The sequence below is a fragment of the Choloepus didactylus genome, chromosome 20, assembly GCF_015220235.1.
Source record: "Choloepus didactylus isolate mChoDid1 chromosome 20, mChoDid1.pri, whole genome shotgun sequence".
NCBI classification, from domain to species: domain Eukaryota; kingdom Metazoa; phylum Chordata; class Mammalia; order Pilosa; family Megalonychidae; genus Choloepus; species Choloepus didactylus.
This window is the reverse complement of record NC_051326.1, coordinates 49,064,378-49,088,171: the sequence shown is the minus strand read 5'-3', so window position 1 is coordinate 49,088,171 and position 23,794 is coordinate 49,064,378. Positions and strand designations below refer to the sequence as shown.

At 41.7% G+C, this 23,794-nt stretch overlaps 1 protein-coding gene across 2 annotated transcripts in view; it reads left to right on the top strand.

Moving 5' to 3' along the window:
* Positions 1 to 7,801, top strand: part of PXDN (peroxidasin) — a 128,698-nt gene extending 120,897 nt beyond the window's left edge. For both annotated transcript variants that reach the window (XM_037813053.1, XM_037813052.1), the window contains 2 exons: positions 2,268 to 2,381; positions 5,087 to 7,801. In XM_037813053.1, coding sequence (XP_037668981.1) covers positions 2,268 to 2,381; positions 5,087 to 5,206 — 234 coding nt within the window. In that variant the 3' untranslated portion in view covers positions 5,207 to 7,801. The remainder of the gene's footprint in view (positions 1 to 2,267; positions 2,382 to 5,086) is intronic.
* Positions 7,802 to 23,794: the final 15,993 nt, after the last annotated feature.

Genomic DNA, 23,794 nt, shown 5'->3' with positions numbered 1-23,794 from the left:
AGGTGGCGTCGTTGGCTGTGGGGTTGCCAACCATGAGGCGGGGGTTGGAGCAGGTGGGAGTTGGGACATTCCTCTGGGCGTGCTGGCCGGTGCAGCTTTACACATGTTGGAAACGCTGATGCCACTTTAGCCTTGTGTGCGTGTGCTCAGGAGAAGGGCATTTGAGAAGAATCCAAATTTAAAATCCTCTTCTTTAGCCATTTCTTTGGTAGTAACTTTTAAATAATTGTTCCCAAGGAGTGGTAAGGATGTATTTTGAGGTTGGTGCTGGATATGTTTGACCAGGTATCTCTGGATGTAAGGTCACAAATAACCCTTGAGACTATCTCAGAGGTTTTGCAACAATGAATTATTAACACCCCCCTTCCAAAAAATAAGGAAGACTTATTTCTACCTTTTCTGTTCTCTTTATTGGGGTTAGTATAATTTCATTTGAGAGAGAGAATTCTTTAAGGCTAAATAAAGAGAAGAGTGCAAACCACAGATCTTCATATTTATGATTATTCGTGCTCTGGAATTTCCATGAAGCATTCGAGTAAGTGGTGACTATGTGATACCTTCAATTTTGTGTCCTCAGCTCTATTCCTACTTGTGGGTTCTTCAATCATTAGGTATGTTAGAGACTTTACTTATCTTCTAGTCTTACCCCCTAACTTCCTTCTAGCAACACTGAGAGGTATATTATTCTACCTTGTTCCTGAAAATGTTTAATTTATTCTAATATCTCTGAGGGAAACACTCGATCAGTATTATGTTGTTCCTTCTCTCTGGTTTTAAATTTAAAAAAATCAGCCAACAGATACTGAAGTGAGTGCTTTGAACCTCCTGGGTAGCTTCCAGAGAACAGAGACGGTCTGCTTTGCAGCTTTTTGAGTTCTTTCCACATCTTGTGCCTGCTGCTTCTGAAGCATCAGGAATTGTCCCTCTTTTTCTGCGTGTTTTTGACTAGACAGTGTCTAAGATTTGGTGACTTAAATATTAATTATACTAACAAATGATACATGCAGAAAAGATAGTTTATACTTAGAAGCTATCTCTGAGACATTTCCCCAAATTATTTTGGCTAAATAATCTTGGAAGACTGGGCTATCAGTGGGGTAGAATCATTATAAAAATTCAGAGCATTAGGTGATTTTCTCAACTTTGGGTAGCATAATAGTTTCCATAAGTAAAATAATCTGCTCTTAGATAGGTTTGAGAACACGTCTGGTTGGCAGGCTGTGACCTGAAATAAATGGAAGACACTTTCATTCAAATAGACTTCTAGGAACTTAAAAAAAAATTTATTATCTATGGTCATTAATGACTTTACTGAAGAGGACAATCTTATACACAGTCAAACATAGTTTATCAAAATGTGTATTGGAAGTATTGGAATGTAGATGACAAATATATTTTGTCCATTCCAGACCTCATTTATCAGTTAAGTTTAGTTTTAGCTGCAACTGACAGAAAACCCAAAATAACAATGGTTTAAACAGGTGGAAATTTTTCTCTAATAGAAGACTAAAGATAGAGGCTCCAAGCCTGCTGGGACCCTCCACTGTCAGATACTCAGGCTCCCTCTATCTTATTGCTGAATTTTGTGTGGCCTCATTTTCTAAGGTCACCTCAGGGCTTAGGGATTTTCCAGCTACCACCACCCTGCCTGCATTCCCCCAGCAAGACGGAAGAAAAGGGTATGAGAATGGCATGCTCCCACCCTTAAGAGGACACTGCCAAGAAATCACATCCCCTTGGTCAGAACTTAAAGTCACATGACCACATGGGGCCTCAAGGGATTCTGGGATACCGTGTTTCCAGATAAAAATCAGGGGTTTTATTATTAGAGAAATAGTCAAGATTTGATATTGGGTATTATTAATCTGTCACAAGCATTCATTCCTTTGAAAATGCAAGTGCAGAAAGTTTTCATCCTCTGATTGGTTCTTGTTTTCACAGAATCCTGCGAAAATATTTTCTTTGTTTCCAAATTTGTTTTATTTTGCTTGTTTGCTTTAATAAATGCTTGCCATATTTTTAAAGTATATATACTTTTAAAATCAGATAAGACAGTCTTCATGTAATCTTGTCATGAAGATTTTGGACAAACTGGTATTATCTGTCTCCTATCTAAATTTGAGATAAAAGTAGTTTAGAATTAACTTTGTGAATTTTAAGCCATTATTTCAAGCAAAGAAACATGTTTAATGGAAAAGATACAATCTTAATCTGAAGTGACCAATGACTGTTTTTGCCTTGTTATGTTTTCCTCTGCTTTGCTGCAGATAAAGAAACTTGAATCCCGGCTCAGTAAAACTGAATGCACTGATGCAGAGGGTAAATCTCATGCAAACAATGCAAAGTGGAAAAAAGACTCCTGCACTGTTTGTGAATGTAAAGTGAGTACGGAGATCTGATTTCACAGTGCAAACAGCACTCTGAATTCCCAAAAGCTTATGAACTAAGCTGAAAGGTGATGCTTTCCCAGGTGGGCTGGCCCCAGTTTCAGAAGCGGGCCTCGTCCCCACCCATCTCTCTGCCCTCCCATCCCTCTATCACATGGAGGCACCAGGTCAGGCCAGCACAACTCCTCTGTTGCCAGCTGCACTCACAGAGGGAAGCATTAGTAGGCTCACAATCTCTGCATGAGTGTCCCTACAGAGAGTAGACAGCAGGTGCCCACTCGAGACAGTGGAGTTCTGGAACCAACATGTGTGCTCTCTTCCCAGCTCCCCGCTTCAGTGACTTCAGATTGATAGCTTGATAGAGACCATCGTGGAGTTATTTACACCACAGAAATCTACCAGTGCTGCAAACCAGACTCTTTCCACCCCAGAGAGCCAGTTGTTAAGCATTTACCTGCATATACTGACTCTGGGTCAGTCGGAGGGTAGTGAGGGTGTTTATAAATGTAGGTAAGAAGCGGTCCCTGTTGGGCAACTCATCGTCTTCTAGTGAAAGTTGCCTTATGACTGATAAATACTTCTGAGCTAAAGTGATACATTTACAAAGCTCATTCCTTTTTTGTAATTGTTCATCTATTTATACCTAATGTCCTAGAAATCATTTAAGCAGTCACTTTTTTGCACCCTATGAGGTCATTGTTATTACTCCACTTTGCAGGTGAGAAATCTGAGGCTCAGAGCTGTTAAGTGATTTGCCAAATGTGACTGTGAATGAAGAACTGTGCCTTTTAAAGTGGGGCTGCAGCGTGTGGTTGTGCAGGTCATGCAAGAGGTGCCCAGGCGAGAGGGCGAGTGGGGGCTGAAATCCAGCCCCTGTTGCTGTTGCCAAGCTGTGCAGTCTGGGCTCAGGGTTTGAACTCCCAGAGGGGATGGCTGGATATGGCTCATATCCAGGACTCTTTGCAGGATTGACAGTGGCCAGATGAGGGATGTCCAATAACAGTAAGTAGAAACATGCCCAGTAAGAGGCTATGTATTAGCAAAGGGCTGGGTGATCCTGACAGTGCGAGGCATGTTGAAGGGAATAGAGAAGTTAACCTTGAAGAATGGAGAGGGGAGGGTAGAGGCCTCTCAAGATGAGCCCATCCATGGAGGCAGCAGACGCCCTAATGCACAGGAGGCCTGCTCAGCCATAGGTGGGTGGAGGGTGTGATGGGGACTAGCAGTGTTACGGTTTGCTAAAGCTGCCATTATGCAAATACCAGAAACGGATTCACTTTTATAAAGGGGGTTTATTTGGTTCCGAATTTATGGTCTGAAGGCCATGAAAATGTTCAAATTAAGGCATCAACGTGAGTATACCTTCACCGAAGAAAGGCCAATGGTGTTCAGGAAACCTCTGTTAGCTGGGAAGGTACGTAGCTGGCATCTGCTGATCCCAGGCTGTGTTCCAGCTCCTCTCTTAGCTTCTGTGTGTTCTTCAAAGTGTTGCTCTTGGGGCGTTTTGTCCTCTCATAGTTTCTCCCGAACTAACACTGGGCTAGCATCTTCAAAGTGTCAGCGAAAGCCTCCTTTCAGCAGCCATCTCCAAAATGTCTCTCTCAGCTGCTCTGAGGTCCTTCGATTTGGGAGCTCTTTTATAGGACTCCAGTGATTAAATTAAGAACCTCTGAATGGGGGGTCTTATTATTATTAATTATTCCATAGAAACAATTCAATCAAATGTTTTGCCCACAGTTGAGTCACATCTCCATGGAAACACTCAAAGAATTCCAACCCAAGCAACACTAATACATCTGCCCCCACAAGACAGCATTAAAGAACGTGGCGTTTTGGGGGACATAATACATCCAAACTGGCATAATGCAGCAGATGAGTCTGGCCACACCCAAGTCTCCGTTAGAAAGTTCAGCAGAAAGTGTTTGGGAGATGAGGACTGTGAAGAAGGTTTGGACCAGTCTGTGGGGTGCTACCAATGCCAATATGGGAAATTTGGACTTTGTTCCCCTGTCCCACAGGACACTGGAAAAGACTTCTTTCAGTGTCGCTAGTGGTTGTGTTGGATTGAGAAGAACAAGGCAGGGCAGGGACAGCTAGGTCCCCTCCCACTTCTGGTCCAATTCCACAGTCCTCCTTCCATGGACATCCCCAGGGCACCGTCAGTCATTATCCCAGATGCCAGGCGAAGAGGGTGTGCCCAGCTGGGATACTGTGATCTGCTCAGGGTCAGGAAGAAGATGGGCAGTGGAGGAGGGGAACGTGAGCCTTGTAGGAAGAAGCAGTGTGCATTATGTGTTTTAGCACTAAACTCTTGTTTGATTCTAAGGTTTTGTCTTGCTGTCATCTTCTCGATTCTAAGGTTTCATCGTCTTCTGGTGAAAAGTTGCCTTATGACCAGACATTGATAAATACTTCTGAGCTAAAATAATACATTTACAAAGCTCATTCCTTTTTTGTAATTGTTCATCTATTTATACCCTAATGTCCTAGAAATCGTTATTATTTGTGGTCTCTAGTCTGTTGCTGTGAAATCAGCAAAAAGAATAACTCCCTTATTACCAAAGCCACAAAAGAGGTGAAATTTTTATAAGTGATCAAAAGTGGTGCAAAATAGTGAATTAGAAGTAAGCAGGAAGTCCTGGGTGAATGAATTATTAAAGGCATTGATATATTTTTGAACCGCATCTTTTCTTTTCCAGGATGGGCAGATCACCTGTTTCGTGGAATCCTGTCCGCCAGCGGATTGTCCGGCTCCAGTGAAAATCAAAGGAGCATGTTGCCCAGTCTGCTTAAAAAAAACTACAGGAAAGAAACCTTAGGTTCTTTTAAAGTTTCCTAGGAGTTTCTTTTGCTAAGTCATCTTGAGATCTGATGGCTAATACACGTAATCTGCAGACAGAAAGAAACACCAAGAACTCAAGACATTTCACGACAACCTTCAACTGGTGCTGTTACAGAATATAGCGCAGGATGCTTTTTATCAGTGTTCATGGAGGAGGATAAACAGTGCAAATATATGGGAAGGGAAGTAGATAAATTGTCCTAACTTCATGTTAGATTTCTCAGGTTTTTATTTAATTTTTTTAAATAAAAAATTGGTGCTACTATTAAATTGCACAGTTAAATCATTTAGGCTCCTAAATTGATTTCAACTAATAACACCATTTCTTTTTGAATAAAGCAGGATACCTCTAAAAGTTTGTTCTGCTTGAATCTGATACCGAGAGCCTGCAGACGTGTCCCCTGCAGATGTGTGTGAATAATGGAGCTGCTGGAGATGGAAGCACGCCGAAATCTGGGTTACATTTCAAGCCACATTAAAAAAGAAAATTGGTATTTGGCAAATGGAACAGAATCTTTTATGAGAGTGTTCACAGTGAAAACAGAGTGTCAGTAGAGAAATGTGGGCTCCCCTGTCTCCCCCAAAAGCAACATTGGTTGGTGTTCTCTAGTCTCGGTTCTCTGTGTAACATTTCACAGCTCATCCGCATTTAATCATAAAACACAACACTCCCTTTGCTTCAAGCATGTGTAAAGCCTGTGACTTTCTTTGTTTCAAACTCCTTTCACACATGACTGTAATGATTATTAGGCCACATTTCAAAGCCTGGTTTGTTTTCATTTATTACTTGCATACATATTGCCTAGTTGTGAAGAGAATGTGAAAATCCTCTGTAAGTCATTTTGTATCTTGATCTACTGAAATGACAGGGAGCATGGCCAAAATCTGTCCACAGACAACGGTTGCTCTATTCATATCCGCAAGGCTCTCTTCCTAACCAGAATATACAGAATACTTTTCTTACAATTACTCTCTTGATTCTTCTTCTGATGAGAGGAATTTGAATGTTGGGAACTTTCTAATTTCATGTTGTGTGAGTGCTTTAAAAAAAAAATCAATCCCTATACCTCATTTGCATTTTTAAAATGCATTATGTTTGATGAAATTTTGCCCATTTTTGAAGTGTTAGATATGACAGAAAAATCATTTCTGCTATGCAAAAGTTCTTTAAAAATTCAGTGAAAAGCAACTATCATACCTCATGGTCTCTCTCTCTTTTCAACTGACCAACACCGTCTAGATTTTTTTCTAAATACCAAATGATACATGTTCTAAGAAACATTTCAGTAAACATACAAGTTGAATTCAATAAGCATGTATTTGAGTGCCCACTTGTGCCAGGTTATTTGCTGGATGTAGAAAGTACAAAGATGAATAGAACTTGTCCCTGCCCTCAATAGAAATTCCCAGTTTAGGTCCAGGAGAAAGACACTTAAGTAAACAGGCTCTAGGTGGGAGCTGACGTGCCCAGTTTATGGATAGCAGTGTTGAGGGCAGCACCAGTGAAGGGTCTTTGGAGTGTGGCTTGAGATGGGAGATGAGATAGAGAGCAGGAAGAAAGGCTTCCTGAAGATTTATTATTTTTCTGTGAAATTTTATGTTCTTAAATCATTTTAGAAGGAAGCCCAAAACACATGGCATTGTTTTGAGACGATTATTGGGGAACAGAGGGGTGGGTGCATGTTTTCTAGCAATGTCTGACTCATAATGGACAGTTACAAAGTCTGGTATGATTTACTTTTAATATGTAGTCTAGTGTGAGCATCCTTCTTACAATTAAGAGACAACCAAATGCCTTTGTGCACTGTGACTGTACCACACCTGCCAGGGATAGATTTAACATTCCAGTTGTAAGAATATTTACAGTGTATTTACAGTATTTTATGTATAAAATTGGTTAGCTTGACTTCATAGCCTCATGGTTTTTAAATGGTTAATAAAACTGGTTGGCATTCCATTTTGGGCATGGAACATGTTTGGGAATGTCAAGTCAAAGGTATCGATCAAATATTGGAATGGATTTCTGTAAAGTAGGAAATGTGTAACTTTTTCTAAAAAAATTGATGGTTATGTACATTGTTCAGGTATAAAATCTCCGCAGAGTATATATTAGTCTCCTGGGAATGTTCTGATGTCTAAATATGTGACTTGGAAGTGTATTTGTGGTGGCAACGATGAGACAGTGTATATGTGGGTAAAACATGTAGCAGGATCCTGAGTCTGGGCAGATGTCAAAATGATTGTGTTCTCAGCAATCTGAAGAGGGCGGGAAAGCTGTCGATGACTTGCAATAAAATTCTGTAATTCCAGCTGAAATGTCTGCAGAATCATCAGTTTAATTTTATATAGATTACCAAAACAGTGGGCAGTTCCTGAATGAACTTTCTTTTAGGAGCCACTGTAAGGAGAGTGCTGTAATATGAAGCAAAATGTACATATTTATTTACTTTTCTAACTGTTGCCAACAGCCAGGTGCCTTTTTCATGTTAATTGTAATCAGTATATTACCAAAGAAGTGTTTGCACTGTGTAATGATGCCTTTTGGTTGAAATAAATGGGCCACATTTTCAAATGGAGAATGGTTTTCTTTTCCCCTCAAACCTGTAATTTTACCATGTGAGATCTAAACCGTGAGAAGGAAAGGAGGTAGGGAGGTCGGTCCTAGAGGGAAGCACAGGAGCTGCATTAGGCACTAACCATTTCATACAAAGACGTGAAAACAGTGGGAGGGGGTATTAGTTAAAAATGGACTGTTTTCTCTGGAGTAACTAGGATGGACGGGTCTGGCTTTTTGTTTTGTTTTGCTTTTTTTTTTAAATCATAGGCAGATGGGAGTTGAACCCCTGAGATAAACCTCTACAACTGCCCCCTTGCTGCCTGGAAATTGTAGTGTGGACAAAGACATTGGCCAAAGGGAACACTGTGCTGTAAGTTGACTTAGATTCACACTGGGGCATAAATGATGGATAGTCTGCTTTTCCCAAGTGGGAAGTAAGCACATGAAAAGCCAGGCACAGTAAGGGAAGCTTGGAGGCCCTGTAGAAACATATCCTCCACAGAAACATGGTTATGTGGACCCTGTGACCAAATTATGTGACAAAGTGTGACACCCTTAAATCCACTTGGGCTCTGGGTCCAGGTGTAAGAGAGGACACTGCTCTGGAGGAAACTGGAGAGGAGATGAGAGCCTGGGGGAAAAATCATCATTGTTTACATTATAAAATCATCATAAGAAAATGAATTATTAAGGGCAAATTCAATACTGATTTTTAAAAAGTTTCAAATTGTTTCCAAATTTATGAGAAACGTGAGCTGCTTTCATGAGCATGCTTTTTTTAAAAATTCAATTTTATTGATATATATTCACAAACCTTACAACCATCCACAGTGTACAATCAATTGTTCACAGTTCTATTATATAGTTGTGCATTCATCACAATAAATTTTTGAACATTTTCATTGCCACACACAAAAAATAATAATAAAAATGAAAATGAAAAAGAACACCAAAAAACATCCCATACCCCTATCCCTCCTTAATATTCATTTACTTTTTGTCCTTATTTTTATACTTAATTTGTTCATACACTGGATAAAGGGAGTGTGAGCCACAAGGTTTTCACAATTGCAAATTTACATTTTGTAAGCTACATAGGGATACAATTGTCTTCAAGAGTAAAGGCTACTGGGTTGCAGTTCAACAGCTGCAGGTGTTTCCTTCTAGCTATTCCAATACACTAAAAACTAAAAAGGGATATCTATATAATGCATTAGAATAACCTCCACAATGGTCTCTCCACTCTATTTGAAATCTCTCAGCCACTGAAACTTTATTTTGTTTCATTTCTCTTCCCCTTTTTGGTCCAAGATGAGCATGCCTTTTTTTTTTTTTTCATAGATTTTTTATTTTCCATTTTTATTGAGATTGTTCAGATACCATACAATTATCCAAACATCCAAAGTGTACAATCACTTGCCCCTGGGTACCCTCATACAACTGTGCATCCATCACACTTAATTTTTGTTCAATTTTTAGAAACTTTTCATTACTCCAGACAAGAAATAAAGTGAAAGATGAAAAAAGAAAAAAAGAAAAGGAAACTCTAATCCTCCCCTATCCCTAACCAACCCCCCTCAATTGCTGACTCGTAGTATTGATATAGTACATTTGTTACTGTTTATGAAAAAATGTTGAAATACTACTAACTGTAGTATTTAGTTTGCAATAGGTATATAGTTCTTCCCTATATGCCCCTCTATTATTAACTTCTAATTGTATTGTCATACATTTGTTCTGGTTCATGGAAGCGATTTCTAGTATTTGTACAGTTGATCATGGACATTGCCCACCATAGGATTCAGTTTTATACATTCCCATCTTTTGACCTCCAACTTTCCTTCTGGTGACATACATGACTCTGAGCTTCCCCTTTCCACCTCATTCACACACCATTCGGCGCTGTTAGTTATTCTCACCTCTTGCTACCAACACTCCTGTTCATTTCCAAACATTTAAGTTCATCCTAATTGAACATTCTGCTCATACTAAGCAACCACTCCCCATTCTTAAGCCTCATCCTAAATCTTGGTACCTTATATTTTATGTCTATGAGTTTACATTTTATAATTAATTCCTATCAGTGAGAACTTGCAATAATTGCCCTTATGTGTTTGGCTTATTTCACTCAGTATATTGCCCTCGAGGTTTTGTCATCAACCTATTTTTTTTTTTAATATGGTTTTGTTCACTCACCATACATTCCATCCCAAGTAAATAATCGATGGTTCTCTGCATGGTCATACATTTATGTGTTTACCACCTTCACCACTATCTATATAAGGGCATCTACATTTCTTCCACAAGGCAGGAGGGAGAGTCAAAGAAGGTAGAGAGGCAAAAGAAAGAGGAAAAAAAAATGACAGCTAGGAAGCAGCAAAAGGAAAAATAACCTTAAATCAAAGTAGAATAAAGAATCAGACAATACCACCAATGTCAAGTGTCTAACATGCCTCCCCTATCTCCCCCTCTTATCTGCATTTACCTTGGTATATCACCTTTGTTACATTAAAGGAAGCATAATACAATGATTCTATTAGTTACAGTCTCTAGTTTATGCTGATTGCATCCCTCCCCCAATGCCTCCCCATTTTTAACACCTTGCAAGATTGACATTTGCTTGTTCTCCCTCGTAAAAGAACGTATTTGTACATTTTATCACAATTGTTGAATACTCTAGATTTCACCAAGTTACACAGTCCCAGTCTTTATCTTTCCTCCGTTCTTGTGGTGTCTCACATGCTCCCCACCTTCCTCTCTCAACCGTATTCATAGTTACCTTTGTTCAGTGTACTTACATTGTTGTGCTACCATCTCCCAAAATTGTGTTCCAAACCACGCACTCCTGTCTTCTATCACCCTGTAGTGCTCCCTTTAGTATTTCCTGTAGGGCAGGTGTCTTGTTCACAAAGTCTCTCATTGTCTGTCAGAAAATATTTTTAGATCTCCCTCATATTTGAAGGACAACTTTGCTGGATACAGGATTCTTGGTTGGCGGTTTTTCTCTTTCAGTATCTTAAATATATCACACCACTTCCTTCTTGCCTCCATGATTTCTGCTGAGAGATCTGCACAAGTCTTATTAAGCTTCCTTTGTATGTAATGGATCACTTTTCTCTTGCTGCTTTCAGGATTCTCTCTTTGTCTTTGACATTTGATAATCTGATTATTAAGTGTCTTGGCGTAGGCCTATTCATATCTCTTCTGTTTGGAGTACGCTGCGCTTCTTGGATCTGTAATTTTATGTCTTTCATAAGAGATGGGAAATTTTCATTAATTATTTCCTCTATTATTGCTTCTGCCCCCTTTCCCTTCTCTTCTCCTTCTGGGACACCAATGATACGTACATTATTGTATTTTGTTTCATCCTTGAGTTCCCGGAGACGTTGCTCATATTTTTTCATTCTTTTCTCCATCTGCTCCTTTGCGTGTAGGCTTTCAGGTGTTTTGTTCTCCAGTTCCTGAGTGTTTTCTTCTGCCTCTTGAGATCTGCTGTTGCATGTTTCCATTGTGTCTTTCATCTCTTGTGTTGTGCCTTTCATTTCCATAGATTCTACTAGTTGTTTTTTTGAACTTTTGATTTCTGCCGTATACATGTCCAGTGCTTCCTTTACAGCCTCTATCTCTTTTGCAATATCTTCTCTAAACTTTTTGAATTGATTTAGCATTAGTTGTTTAAATTCCTGTATCTCAGTTGAAGTGTACGTTTGTTCCTTTGACTGGGCCATAACTTTGTTTTTCTTAGTGTAGGTTGTAATTTTCTGTTGTGTAAGCATGGTTTCTTTGGTTATCCAACTCAGGTTTTCCCAGACCAGAACAGGCTCAGGTCCCAGAGGGAAGAAATATTCAGTTTCTGGTTTCCCTGCGGGTGTGTCTTAGAAAATTGCTCCACCCTGTGATGCCTCAGGTCAGTGTGCTTTTCTGCCCAGCAGGTGGTGCCTGTTAGCCTATAATTCTTGACTGGTGTGAGGAGGTATGGCCGTGTTCCCCCAGGCTCTGGGGTCTGGTTCTGAATGGAAAGGGCCCCACCCCTTTCCTCCTAGAGAAGACAGACCCCTCAGGTGGAGGTCATTAGCTTTTCAATGGTCTCACTCTCTGCTTGTGCTGTCTCCGCCCTTCCCCAAGTCACAGGCCTGGAAACTGAAAATGACTGGGGCTTTCTCCACTGAGCCAAAAAAGAAACAGATAGTCCCCTTCAGACCCAGTCCAAGGTGACCCTCTAGCTCTCCCAGGTCAGTCGTCACCCAAAGCCTCTGTCTGTTTTTTGGGGCTGCGTACCTGTAGTGAGCAGTTCACACTTGCTACTTAAAACCCCAGTTGGAGCTCAGCTGAGCTGTATTCGCTTGCTGGGAGAGAGCTTCTCTGTGGCACCACGCGGCTCTGCAGCTAGGGCTATGGGGGAGGGGGTCTCACGACTTGGATCCGCAGGTTTTACTTACAGATTTTATGCTGTGTTCTCGGGCATTCCTCCCAATTCAGGTTGGTGTATGTTGAGTGGATGGTCTCGTTTGTCCCCCCGCAGTTATTCTGGATTATTTACTAGTTGTTTCTGGTTTTTTGTAGTTGTTCCAGGGGGACTACTTAGCTTCTACTCCTCTCTATGCCGCCATCTTGCCCCGCCTTGAGCATGCCTTTTAATAAGAGATTATATGCTAAAATTCTTCAATACTTTTCCGTGTTGATCTCTTCAAATCCTAGATAGCATCAGTGATTAACTTTGTTCACAGAGAAGGTGATACATTTAAAACAATTTCTCGCAACTATTCAAGAATTGTATTGAAAGACTCTAATAGTTCTGTCATTCCTCACAGCGGCCAATGTAACTTGAAACTAACGTGAATTGATTTCCATTCTACTTAAACCTGATACTTTAAAATTGTAGTGGGACCACCGAGTTTGAGAAGCCGCTACAGATGGGCATGTCAGTCACCAACTGATAGAAATATTGGATGGTGATGGAGACGGGTCCCACACCTCGAGCTGGACCTGCGTCCTCTCCCCCGCCCAAGAGGAGGACCTTGTGCCGCGTACTCATTTCTACAGCACCTGGAACCAGAGCAGCGCACAAGGCTCCCGGAACTTGCGAGGACCAGCAGCGCCTCTGCCGCCGCCTCCTTCAGTGATGTCGCCGTCGGCACCGCTGCAATCGCGCTCCGCTCATGCGCAGTGGGTGAGAGACGCTGCCTCGGGTCTAACCGGCGCTGCTGGGGGCTGCTGGAAGCCAGAACGAGTGGCTCGTGGACGCAAAGGTTCGTTTCATCCCGGCACTCCTGTAACACTTGCTTGTCACCACTCAAGCAATAAATTAGATGCTTTTTCTAGTCAGCATTTTACACAGGGGAAAAAAAGGGGGAAACGAGTATTGCGTAACAATTTGGTTTAAATAAAATGCATAGTGTAAAAGCAGCAAAAAAAAAAAGTTTTGAATCTTACTTTAAAAAATGGGTGAATACATAGAAACATTCCTATTGCCTTTTATAAAAAACGGTAAACACTGGTTTCCTGTGTGCAAAACATATGTCAATGCCATAAATAATTGTGTGGGTTTTTTTTGTTTTGTTTTTTGTTTTTTTAATTTAAAGAGTTACCAAAGGATTCTTAAATGTTTTTAGTGAGCATCCCCAGATGCATTTTCAATGTATTTGGTATTTAGGGGGCAAATGTGTTTCTGAAAAGTTTAAGGAAATCATCTGATTTGCACGAATTTTTATTTATGTAACAAATTTCTGTCTTTACTACTTGTATTTCACTAAAGCTGAGGAAATGCAAAATATCAGAAATGGACTGGCTTTTAACAATGGGGATTTATTAGCTTACATGTTTACAGCTCGGAAGCTGTGAAAATGTCCAAATCAACAGGACAATACCCTCTTCCTGCAGAAAGGCTGCTGGCATCCAGGACTCCTCTGTCACGTGGGAAAGCACAAGGTGGTGTCTGCTGCTTCTCTCCCAGGTTCATTGCTTTCAGCTTCGGGTAGCTCTGTCCGTGGTTTTCTGAGCTTCTCTGCGTTTCTCTTTTAGCTTCGCTCTTAGCTTCTCTGTCTTTTCTTTCTCAGCTTCTCTGTGTGCTTCTCTGAATTTCATCTTTTATAAAGGACTCCCATTAAGAAGAGTAAGATCCTCCGGGGGCACATCTCAACTGAAATAACCTAATTGAAAGGACCCACCCACAATAGGCCCATAATCACAAGAATGGATTAGCTTTAAGAATGTGATCTTTTCTGGGGTACATACAGCTTCAAACCATCACACTACCTATATTCATCACTTCCCACACCTATGGCCATGAGACCCTAGGATCTTGGAGATAGGATAGATAGATGAATAAAACAAAGATTATCAGCAATAGAGAGTCATCTAGCCCAGAAGCCATCAGATGCTTGCATCTTCCTGTGTCCTGCCATGCAATCTGTTGGGGTAGCCTCTGAATAGAGCTATCTTGTTTGCACCCTCTTTATTGAGGATGAGCAAGAGCAGTCTCAGAGGGTGTGGCATTGCAAAAGGCCACCCAGCAAGTTAAGAGCACAACTGGGAGGGAAAAACAGATCTGATATCCAATCCTAGCATAGATCCACTAGAGCATAGTGCACTGTATCTTAGCAAAGAGCCTGTCTAATATTCCAACTTCTGTCAATATTCATTTCGTGATTGCATACCTCATTGGAGAACTCATTCCCATTAAAATTTCACATTGGATTACCCTTCCTAAGTTTCCTTTAACACTTTTTCATCATGGCAACTGTAACAAAGGCAACTGAACGTCACTGCATTTTTGTTTCTTGGTGTATTCGATGTTAACCCTTTATGTTTGAAATCTTCTAATTATGAGTTTACTTTCATTTATGTTTGTGGTAACAAATTTTCTCAAACCCTAAACCTTGAGGCACTGACCATGGGGCAGCATGTTTGTATTTGGAATGTTCCAGAAACTCCAGGACATACACTAGTGACTGTTTTTATGTTTGTGGGACTTGCTAAAAATAACTGTATCTGCTACTACAGTGACTTTGAGTTTTCTTTGTTTGAACAACCTGGTCTCCTGCGGAAGGAAGCCAACTCTCACTGGGAAAAATCTCAACAACTTTTGCATTGTCTTTCCCATAACAGCTTTACCTTATGTCATAAAAAGTTCCCCAACTTAACAAAGTGATCATAAAGGAGCATTTTTTTCCATTAAAATTCTGCATTCAACCTAATACCTAATCTAGTTCAATGCTGCCAGGAAACCAGATATTTCCGGAATAGATTCATTATTAAGAAGTATGATTGTGGCAACGGCGAAAATGGTTCAGTGACTAGAAAGGAAAGTATTTTATGTCACATTATCAGCTGCAAAGACTTTTCAAATATATAATGGCAAATTGGTGTGGTTTTCTATTACAGAGATTTTTGGAAGGAATGGAATCGTCTGACTCATTATATTTTTTTTCTTTTCCAACATTGAGCATAATCCTAAGTATTATGGAAAAATTTATTTCCAATATTTTTTTACCAAAGTAAATCTCTCTTTAATGATTATTAACAGGCAATTATATTAAAAGCCCTATATTAAATAACTGTGACATCCTGTTACATGCTTTTTAAGTTGTATACATATTTCCAGCATACAAACTGGTTCTTTTGTTGTTTTTTTCCTTCATTGAGCAAAACAAACTAGAATATACAGATTGAGCCTTTGCTGAATGACTCACCTGCTCAGCTGTTTTTAAAGGAAGTTCCTGGAAAATGTTTATATTTATGTCCTTTAAAAATTACCACACCAGAAATCACTCAGAGAATGGCTACTGGTCATCATTTCTTATAATCATGATTCAGAGTGAGTAGTGAAAAATAAGAAGGGAATGGGATGTCTCCATATTAGGTTGGTTGCATGTGCCCTGTGGAAAACCTTGGGCACTAAATTTCCATGAAAATGTCTTGAGCATATGTTGTGTGCAAAGCTGGTCCAACTCATCTTCAGTCCTGTAAGTCTCAGCACTTACCATAAGTGGGTAGTTGCTGGATCCAAGAGTCAAACCCACTTCTGGTGCTGAAATCAGTACATTTTTCATTTTACCAAGCCCAAAGTAACTGAGCATCTCCATTTAATTAAAACTTTGATTTCATTCCATGATATGCCCAGGATATTGATGGAATTGCATAGTTCTCTGAATGTTCCTTATATGGGAAGGACAAACTTTGTCACTATGGCAGAATGCTTGAAATTTGTTTTCTTATTTGAGATGAACTTCAATCTATTAGCTGTGTAGCCTTGGCTAAGCTGCTTCACCTTTCTGAATCTATTTGTTTCCTCTGTAAGACATGGATAATTACACCTACCTCATGAGTTTGCTGTATAGATAACCTGAGATGTTCACAGGAAAGTGCCAAACACAGAGCCAGGGCTCACACAAACATATGTCAACATCTATCATATCAGTTGTGTTCTGTTCCTCCTGGGAGACGTCTGCCTTAGAGAAACCCTCCACCCCGCCAAGCTCCATGATTAGTCCTTAAAAAAAATGTGATGCCTTATGTTTTCTTGCAAACAGGAAAAGGAGAAAGCACTGAAGCTCTGTCCTCAGTCCAGACGCTGTCTGAGTTTAAGGACAACAAACTTATGATGAGAAAGTCCCCATTTGACCCAGGCCATCTTAAAATTAGAGGTCAGTGGCTGATAGCCCAGGTCTCACAAGTGCCAGGAATGTGTTTCTAAGAGACTGTGCATCTGGGCCCAGAATGAACCTTCCAGACTGCTGCTCACGCGGCCTCATCCCAGCCTCCTTCCTGTGCAATGAGCCCCCGCTCCCGGGCACTGATTCCCTGTGGCCTTCCAAACACATCTTCCCTGCTTTTGCCTTGATGCTTGCTTAGTCCTCTCCTGCCCTCCTGGTTATTTGACAGATATCTATATTCCCTCCATCACTTCCCACCTCAGCCTAGGGTGACTTCTCTCTAGGAAAATCTCCAGCATGAGAGCAGGGCTTGTGTCTGTGCCTGTATTTGTTATGTAGAATTAATTACTGATTATTTTTACCCTTGCACACATCTTACCTCCCCAGCTAGATTATAATCCTTCAGGACAGGTGTAGACCCAGCTTATATTTATCTCCTTGGATTCTTTCTTATTTAAAAATAATTACAGTTTGTCTCCTCACCTCTCACTGACAGTGGCCCCTTTATCTTTTTGAGCTGAGAATCTTTGCTTCTAGGCTGATCATAACAGAGCCTTTTTATTTTTGTAAATAATGTATCTGAAGACGTGAGATTTGGGTGGGTTCTTACCCTGCTACTTACTTGCTGCCTGATCTCAAATAGTTGTGTAACCCCTTTGAACCTCAGTTTCTTCATCTACAAAGTTTCCTTCCTACTAGGAGTTGTGTGTGTGCTTTTTTTTTTTTAATTATTGAACAGTAAAACCAAAAAAAAGTACAAATCTATGAGCTTCCAGGGCTCCACTTGTCAGGCAGAGCTGTGATGGTTGGCACTGCTTACCCAGCCCCCAGCATTTGGGTTCCTCTCTTGCAAAGAATGAAAATGGCCCCAGCCCCTCTCAGTGGCTCAGATGACCACACAGCCCTGTTGTCTGTATGTCGGATTGGGGAAACCAGCTTTTCTGTAAAATATCCCAGAGTAGTTTTGTTCTGTGGACCCCTTGAGTAAATATCCCTTTGTGCTTATGTAGAGATAAGCCAAATCTTTGATCAGTGCTTGGACACTGTTTTGTGCCCCCTGTATGAGCAGGCACAGTAGTAACGTCAATTTGCCCTGCATTTTTGTTGACTGAGATTACAGGTGTGCCCCAAATTATGACTAGTTATTCATTTATTCATCTCTTCCTTCATTGACACTTTCATTTAACATTTCTTGAGCATCTGATACGGGCCAAGCACTGTGCAAGGTTCTGGAGGTGTGCTGAACAAGATACGGCCTCGAGTCTGTAACTTTAAGGACTTTGGGGTAAGAGAAAACAAGGGATGAGTTACGAGGGCAAAGCACACAGCAGAGCTCCTTCCTCATCCTGGAACGTCAAGAAGGCTTCCTGATGGTGCAAAGCACCTGAGAGAAGAGCTTTAGTCAGTCATTTAGGTGGGAGGAGGGCAGATGTATTCCAGGGCAAAGGACCATGTGGGCTCCAGGGTGAAACAGCAGGAAGGCACTCAGAGGATTGTTTTAAAGAGCTTGAGTAGTTTTTTTCTGAGTATCTTGGGGAAGACTGACACATTTGAAGTAGGAACATGGCATCCGAACGATGCCTGCAATGGACAGCCTGCCTCATGCCAAGAATGGGAAGTGACCAGAAGTGGGTGGGAAGAGGGGACTATCCTTTCCACTCCCTGCCAAAGAGGGGGAGGAGATATGGGGCAAGAAGTGTACATGCTTAGGACAAAAGGTAACTGGCAAAATACCGTGAGGAGGAAGGAGAGAAGGGAGTCTAAACAGGTAAGGAATAGTAGGTAGCTCAACTCAAAGGGTCAACTTAAGACTGTTGCAGTTAGGAAAGCAACACTTGCCTGCATCGTGCCTTGGTGAATGGGAAAATGCTATCCCTTTCCCCCTTACTCCAGACCCCTTACTTTCACTTGCTGGAAAATTCTCCTAATAAATATACAAATATGCTATGACTAGGATGTGAATCTTGCTCCTCTTAGTTACGTAACGTACAACCTTCTGACTGTAACCCTAACTTGGGAATGTAAACATCAAGCGTTAGCATAGCTTCTGTGGGGGTTTTTGTATTCAAGGTCATCAAAACTTGCCTCGATCTTTCAGAACATGCCTTGGACTTCCTCTACCTCCCATTCCTGGCTTCATGATGTCTTGAAATCCTATCACAGGCTCTTTCATTTCTCTTGAGACGGCTGGGGATTTTGCCCTGTATTCGATTCGTACTCTGGAAAAGAAAACACAGCCAGCCTTCTTATATATTTATTTGCTTAAGACACTTTCCTGAGAGCTGATTTTGATGGAGACAATTTGGATGCCGAGAGAGGGTCATGGGTGCCAAGGCTTACAGCCAAAGCTTTAAAAAATGGCAGTTACCCAGGCTGGATCTCCCAACCTCCTAAATATTGAGAGGATAAAATCACTCTTGCAGCTGCTTCACAAAACTAATTTTTTTTTTCTTGTTACCTAAGTCCCAGGAGAACAGATGAACAGAGCTAAGGAGTCCAGCTGACTATTCCACATCCACCCTGCAGCCACCTGAGCATGTTTCCTTCCACTCATCCAATGTGTTCGCTTTGCTCTCATCATCGGTAAAGCTCCTTTAATAAACTGTACCCCTTAAGGACAGGGACTGATGCCTCATTCACCCCCTCTATCCCACATCGTGGCACAACGTGAGCCCTGTTAAGCAATAAATCTTTCAACAAGTAACTGTGTAGATAGGTACTGCAGGGTGATTCACAGACCAGCTGAAGAACAGCAGTGTGTTAGGGGAAGGAGATGACACTGGTGTCTGTGGCCTCCAGATGGGGGGAGAGGGGATGGTTGTATTTATCAACCAGCTGTTGCTTCTGCAATACACATCCTGTCTTAATTTGGAGCATTACTAGTGTGTTCCCTGCTAGAGAAATGCCAATTTGAGTTGAGAATGTTTTGTATCGTTAAATTGAAAAAAAGAAAGAGATCCACCAAGGGAATAGGCACATATGTGTCTGCCCACAGAATCATCTTTTATTCTCTCTGACTGCAACGCCACCTCATCCTCATTTCCTCTGAGCTGCATGTCCCAGCTCCAGAGTGCTGCCCAGCTCTCAAAGCAGTTTGGCGCTTGAGGGAAACCACTTCCAGCCGAAGGATACTTTGTCTGATGACTGAGCACCATAAGCTGCCTCCACGGCCCTTGCCTATGGGAAATGTCAGGAGTCTGCACGCCTAGTTGGAGAGGAAATCCTTTAAGAAAATAACTTGTCAGCCATCAGGGCTGTTTACCACTGCTGTATCCCCAACAGCTAGAAGAGTGCCTAGAACATAGCAAGCATCTGATGTGTACTCGTTGAGATGTGTACTCGTTGAACGAGTGAACTGCCTAGTTCAGGGAAGGTAAACAGGTTATATCTCACTTGTCAATTTTCGCAGACTTGGTGTGCTTACAGCAATTTCTGAACTTTTTTTTCATGACTTCCCTTCTACAAGCTTTTTAAGACATGTTTTTCCTTGCTCACCAACCGCCCCCACAAATGAAATTATAATGCCACAGATGTACTGTATATCTGTTTATGAGATGTGACCTTTCGGGAAAGCCATACGTCATTGTAATGTCTGAGGTATTTATTCCAAACAAGAATCAGTGTTTGCTCCCTTGGGGGTGATCGACTTCCGTTGAGAATGTGTGGCCTGGCGGGCAGGGAATATGGCTTGTCTCGTCTGTGGGAATGCGAGTGGCAGCACCCAGGCCGCCACCTCTTAGCCATCCCATGTACAGGTGAGGAGCAGAGGCTCTGGGCGGGAGAGTGACCCAGCTGCGGCTTTGCCCATCATGCTGGTTTAGATGTGGGTCCATCGTGGCTCGACGGCTCCCGACGTGTCCTGACCTGTGGCAGCCTGATGCTGCCTGAGCAACAACGAGGAGTTTCCCGGAGGAGGCCATGAGTCTTTCCCAAAGTCACACATCAAGCTGGGGACAGAACTGGAATTTAGCAAATTGATAGATATACCCACCATTAACTTAAGTCTGCCTTTTCATTAGAAGGTGAATGTTTTTAAGGAATGACATCAATCAAGTGGAGGATTTTGATGGTGATTTTTTGTTGTTGTTCTTCCCAAACTTACCTGCCTGTCTGGCTTTTTTTCTGCTTTGTTTTGTTTTACCATTTGCTGTGCCAAAAGCACAACTGCTGATGATGACTGTGGCACTTTAGAAAGGAAGACTGCTGAAAGGCAGTGGGAAGTGGCCCAGCGGCGTGGGGAATGCTAGGGAGGGTGAATAAGTCTTGGCCCACGTGGTGTGAAATTGGCAGGTGGTTGGGAACTGGGGAAACACCTGTAAATCCCCTGAAGGATGACTGTTGTTGTTCCCAGTTCCAAGATATGTAGCTATACGTCTTTGGTGCACTGTGGTGTTTGACAACAGCAGATCCAGGCATCTAGAACAGCTAAGGGGAGAGGTGATAGCTGAAAATGTACATTTTTGGACCCCATTTCTCAAGATTCTGATTGGTAGTTTTGTGATGGACCCAAGTATGTATTTTGAACAAGCTCCTCAGGGAATGCTGAGGCCCAGGTAGGTTGGGGGCCCACCAGATTAGTGGGCTTTGTATCCCTTTGCCTCACATTGTGCTGTGACCTGAAGCTGCTCATTTTTCCTTCCTGGGCCTTAGTGTCCCAACCTGCAAAATGAGCAGATTGGACAAGATGCTTCAGCCCATCGCTAACATTCTTGGTCTGTAGAAGCCTAAGAACTTTGAATCATTCAGGATCCCAGCCTGGGTAGTTTGAGGAGAGGGGTCTATTTGCAAAGCTTAGGGACTTAGGGAACCTACCCACAGGCTAGTGCACTCTTCTGTGGCTACCAGCAGCTGGGAGCTGTCACCACCCCTGGCCTGGAAGGGGAGGGGGAAGGGGGAGCTACAGAGCTGCATGAAGAGGGCTGTGTGATACGAGCTCCGGCCTCTGGGAGAGCAACACATTCAACTCAAGGTGACTCTTGAAGGAAGAAGCTGAGCAAATGAGCGAGTGTCTCACCTCATTCTTGTCCCATCCTCCTGGTTGCTGCCAGTGCCTCCCTTTGGGCAAGCTCAGCTGCGAGCCAGGGGCTATCAAGCGTTTTGATGTAATCCGCACAGATCCGCCTTGCAGGGCACAGTGCAAGCTGGAGGATGGCGGGAAGTGGACCAGAGCATGTGTGGGGAAGGGCTAAGCATAAGATATCTTGAAAAGATCTATTCAGTGAACCATTTCTGGCTACTGAATGAATGAGGACATATTAACTACACTTTTTCTAAACATAAAATTAGCAAACACGCATACATATAAAATAACATGCTCATTGTACGAATCTGAGAATGTGGGCAGCCTGTAAACATGTCCCCATAACATGGTAATTAAAATATGATTTTAGTCTCTGCAGAGATTCAAACCAAAGTTTGAACTCAAGAGTTTATTAAAATAAATCACTTGATGTAGATTATTTCCCATTTTTCGCTACTATAAAGGAAGTTGGGAATCCTTGTAAACATATCTTCGTGTATCTCTGATATGTCCTTTGCACAGTGTCTTAGATGTTGAGTTGAGTCAAAGGTACAGGCTTTCTAAGCCTCTGCCATGAATCATGAGGTCACCTGCAGGGAGGACTGTGTGAAGTCACACACTTGCCAGCATGGCCTGAGACATCCCTTCTCACCACACTCTCCCCAGGATTGAATTTGAATTTGTCATTTTAAAAATGTCTGCTCATTTAAGGTGAAAGTTGTAGGCTCATTCTCAAGGCGTTTTTAGGAAAACATTAATATATGGCAAAAAATTTCAGCCTTCAACCCTGTTTGAAGGGAGCAGCTCTTACCCAGCAGCCTCTGGCTCCCTTTGGAACCTGGATCTGTTTCCAGTGAGAGTTTCCAGGTGGCCTGGATGAGGGGGATGGAGAGACTAGGGAGAGGGATGACTTTGTTCAGACATAGCGGAGCAGTCCAGGCTCTGAGAATTTCTGCCCTTGTGGTTTTGACTTATAGGCAACCATTGAACAGCTGAAAGAAGGAGAAATTCACAGTTATTCGCGAATGACAATATTACTAGGGACCCAAGGGTTGGACTTCTTATTGGAGTGTGACTGCTCCATGTTCACTGACCTGGTATCGATCATTGTTGAGAGTCTAGGATGTTCTTTCAATGTCTGCCCACTGAGGCCATATGAACGGTGTCATGCTATAGATCAGACTGGGGAATTAGTGAATTTTAGTGTTACTCAAGTATAAAGAATTAGAGAAATGTGCATTCCAATATTTTTTTATTATTATTAAAAAAAGGAGCCCTAGAAGCTTTAACTTTATTTTCTGGTGTAGATAACTATGACTGAAGCATACACTACATCTTTGATAACAGAACTCAGATTCTGTTATTTCTATGCAACTATTGATTAATGAAACGTTCACAGAGCACAGTGGGTTCAGACCATTTTTTACGGTGTTTGAGTTTAGAGGAAGTATGAGTCATGGTCTCTTCCAATTTCTATAAAACCCAGCTGAAATTACAAGTCAGACATATAAGAAAAGTTAATTTATATTGCACTGTTTTGTTTTTCTATTGCTGTGTCAACCACCCCAAAACTTAGTAGCTCAGAAAAACGCCATTTGTTTTGCTCACGAATTTGCCATTTGGGCAGAGATGGACGGGGAAGGCATCGCCTCCATGTGGACTCAGCTGGAGCAGATCAACTGAAAGCCGGAGCATCTGCTTTCAACATGGCTGGCAAGTTGCTACTGCTGTTGGCTGGGAGCCTTGGGTCCAGGATGAGGACTGGGGACCTCAGTTTCTCTCCATGTGGCCTCACAGCATGATGCCTGGGTTCCAAGGGTGGGCACCCTAAGAGAGAGATTCAAGCAGATGCTGCATTGCCTTTTATAACTTAGTTTTAGAAGTCCCACAGCATCAGTTCTGCTGTACTCTATTAGGGGAAACAAGCATGAAGGCCCACCTGGGTTTGAGGGAAGCGAACTGAGGCTTGATATGGGGAGTGGCAAGGTTCTGCTGAGCCACTTTTGCAATGTGACACAGAACTTTACAGTTTAGAAAGCATTTTACTTTGTGTTTCCTCATTGGAGCCTTGTGTTAAACTTACAGAAGAGAGAATTATTTTCACTTTCGAATTGAGGAAACTTCAATTTAGAAATATTGCCACAGATCCAAAATCATAAGCTTGTAAGTAAAAAAAAAAAAGCTGTGCTTGAATGTTGGTCTTCTGAAGCCAGATCTGGAGCCATTTCATGACATTTCATCTTCACCCTACAAAAGTTACACAAAAATAGAAGAAGTTTCACAAAGTATTACCTGGTCCATTGTCAAATGAGTGTTAGGTGAGTGTATAGTTTA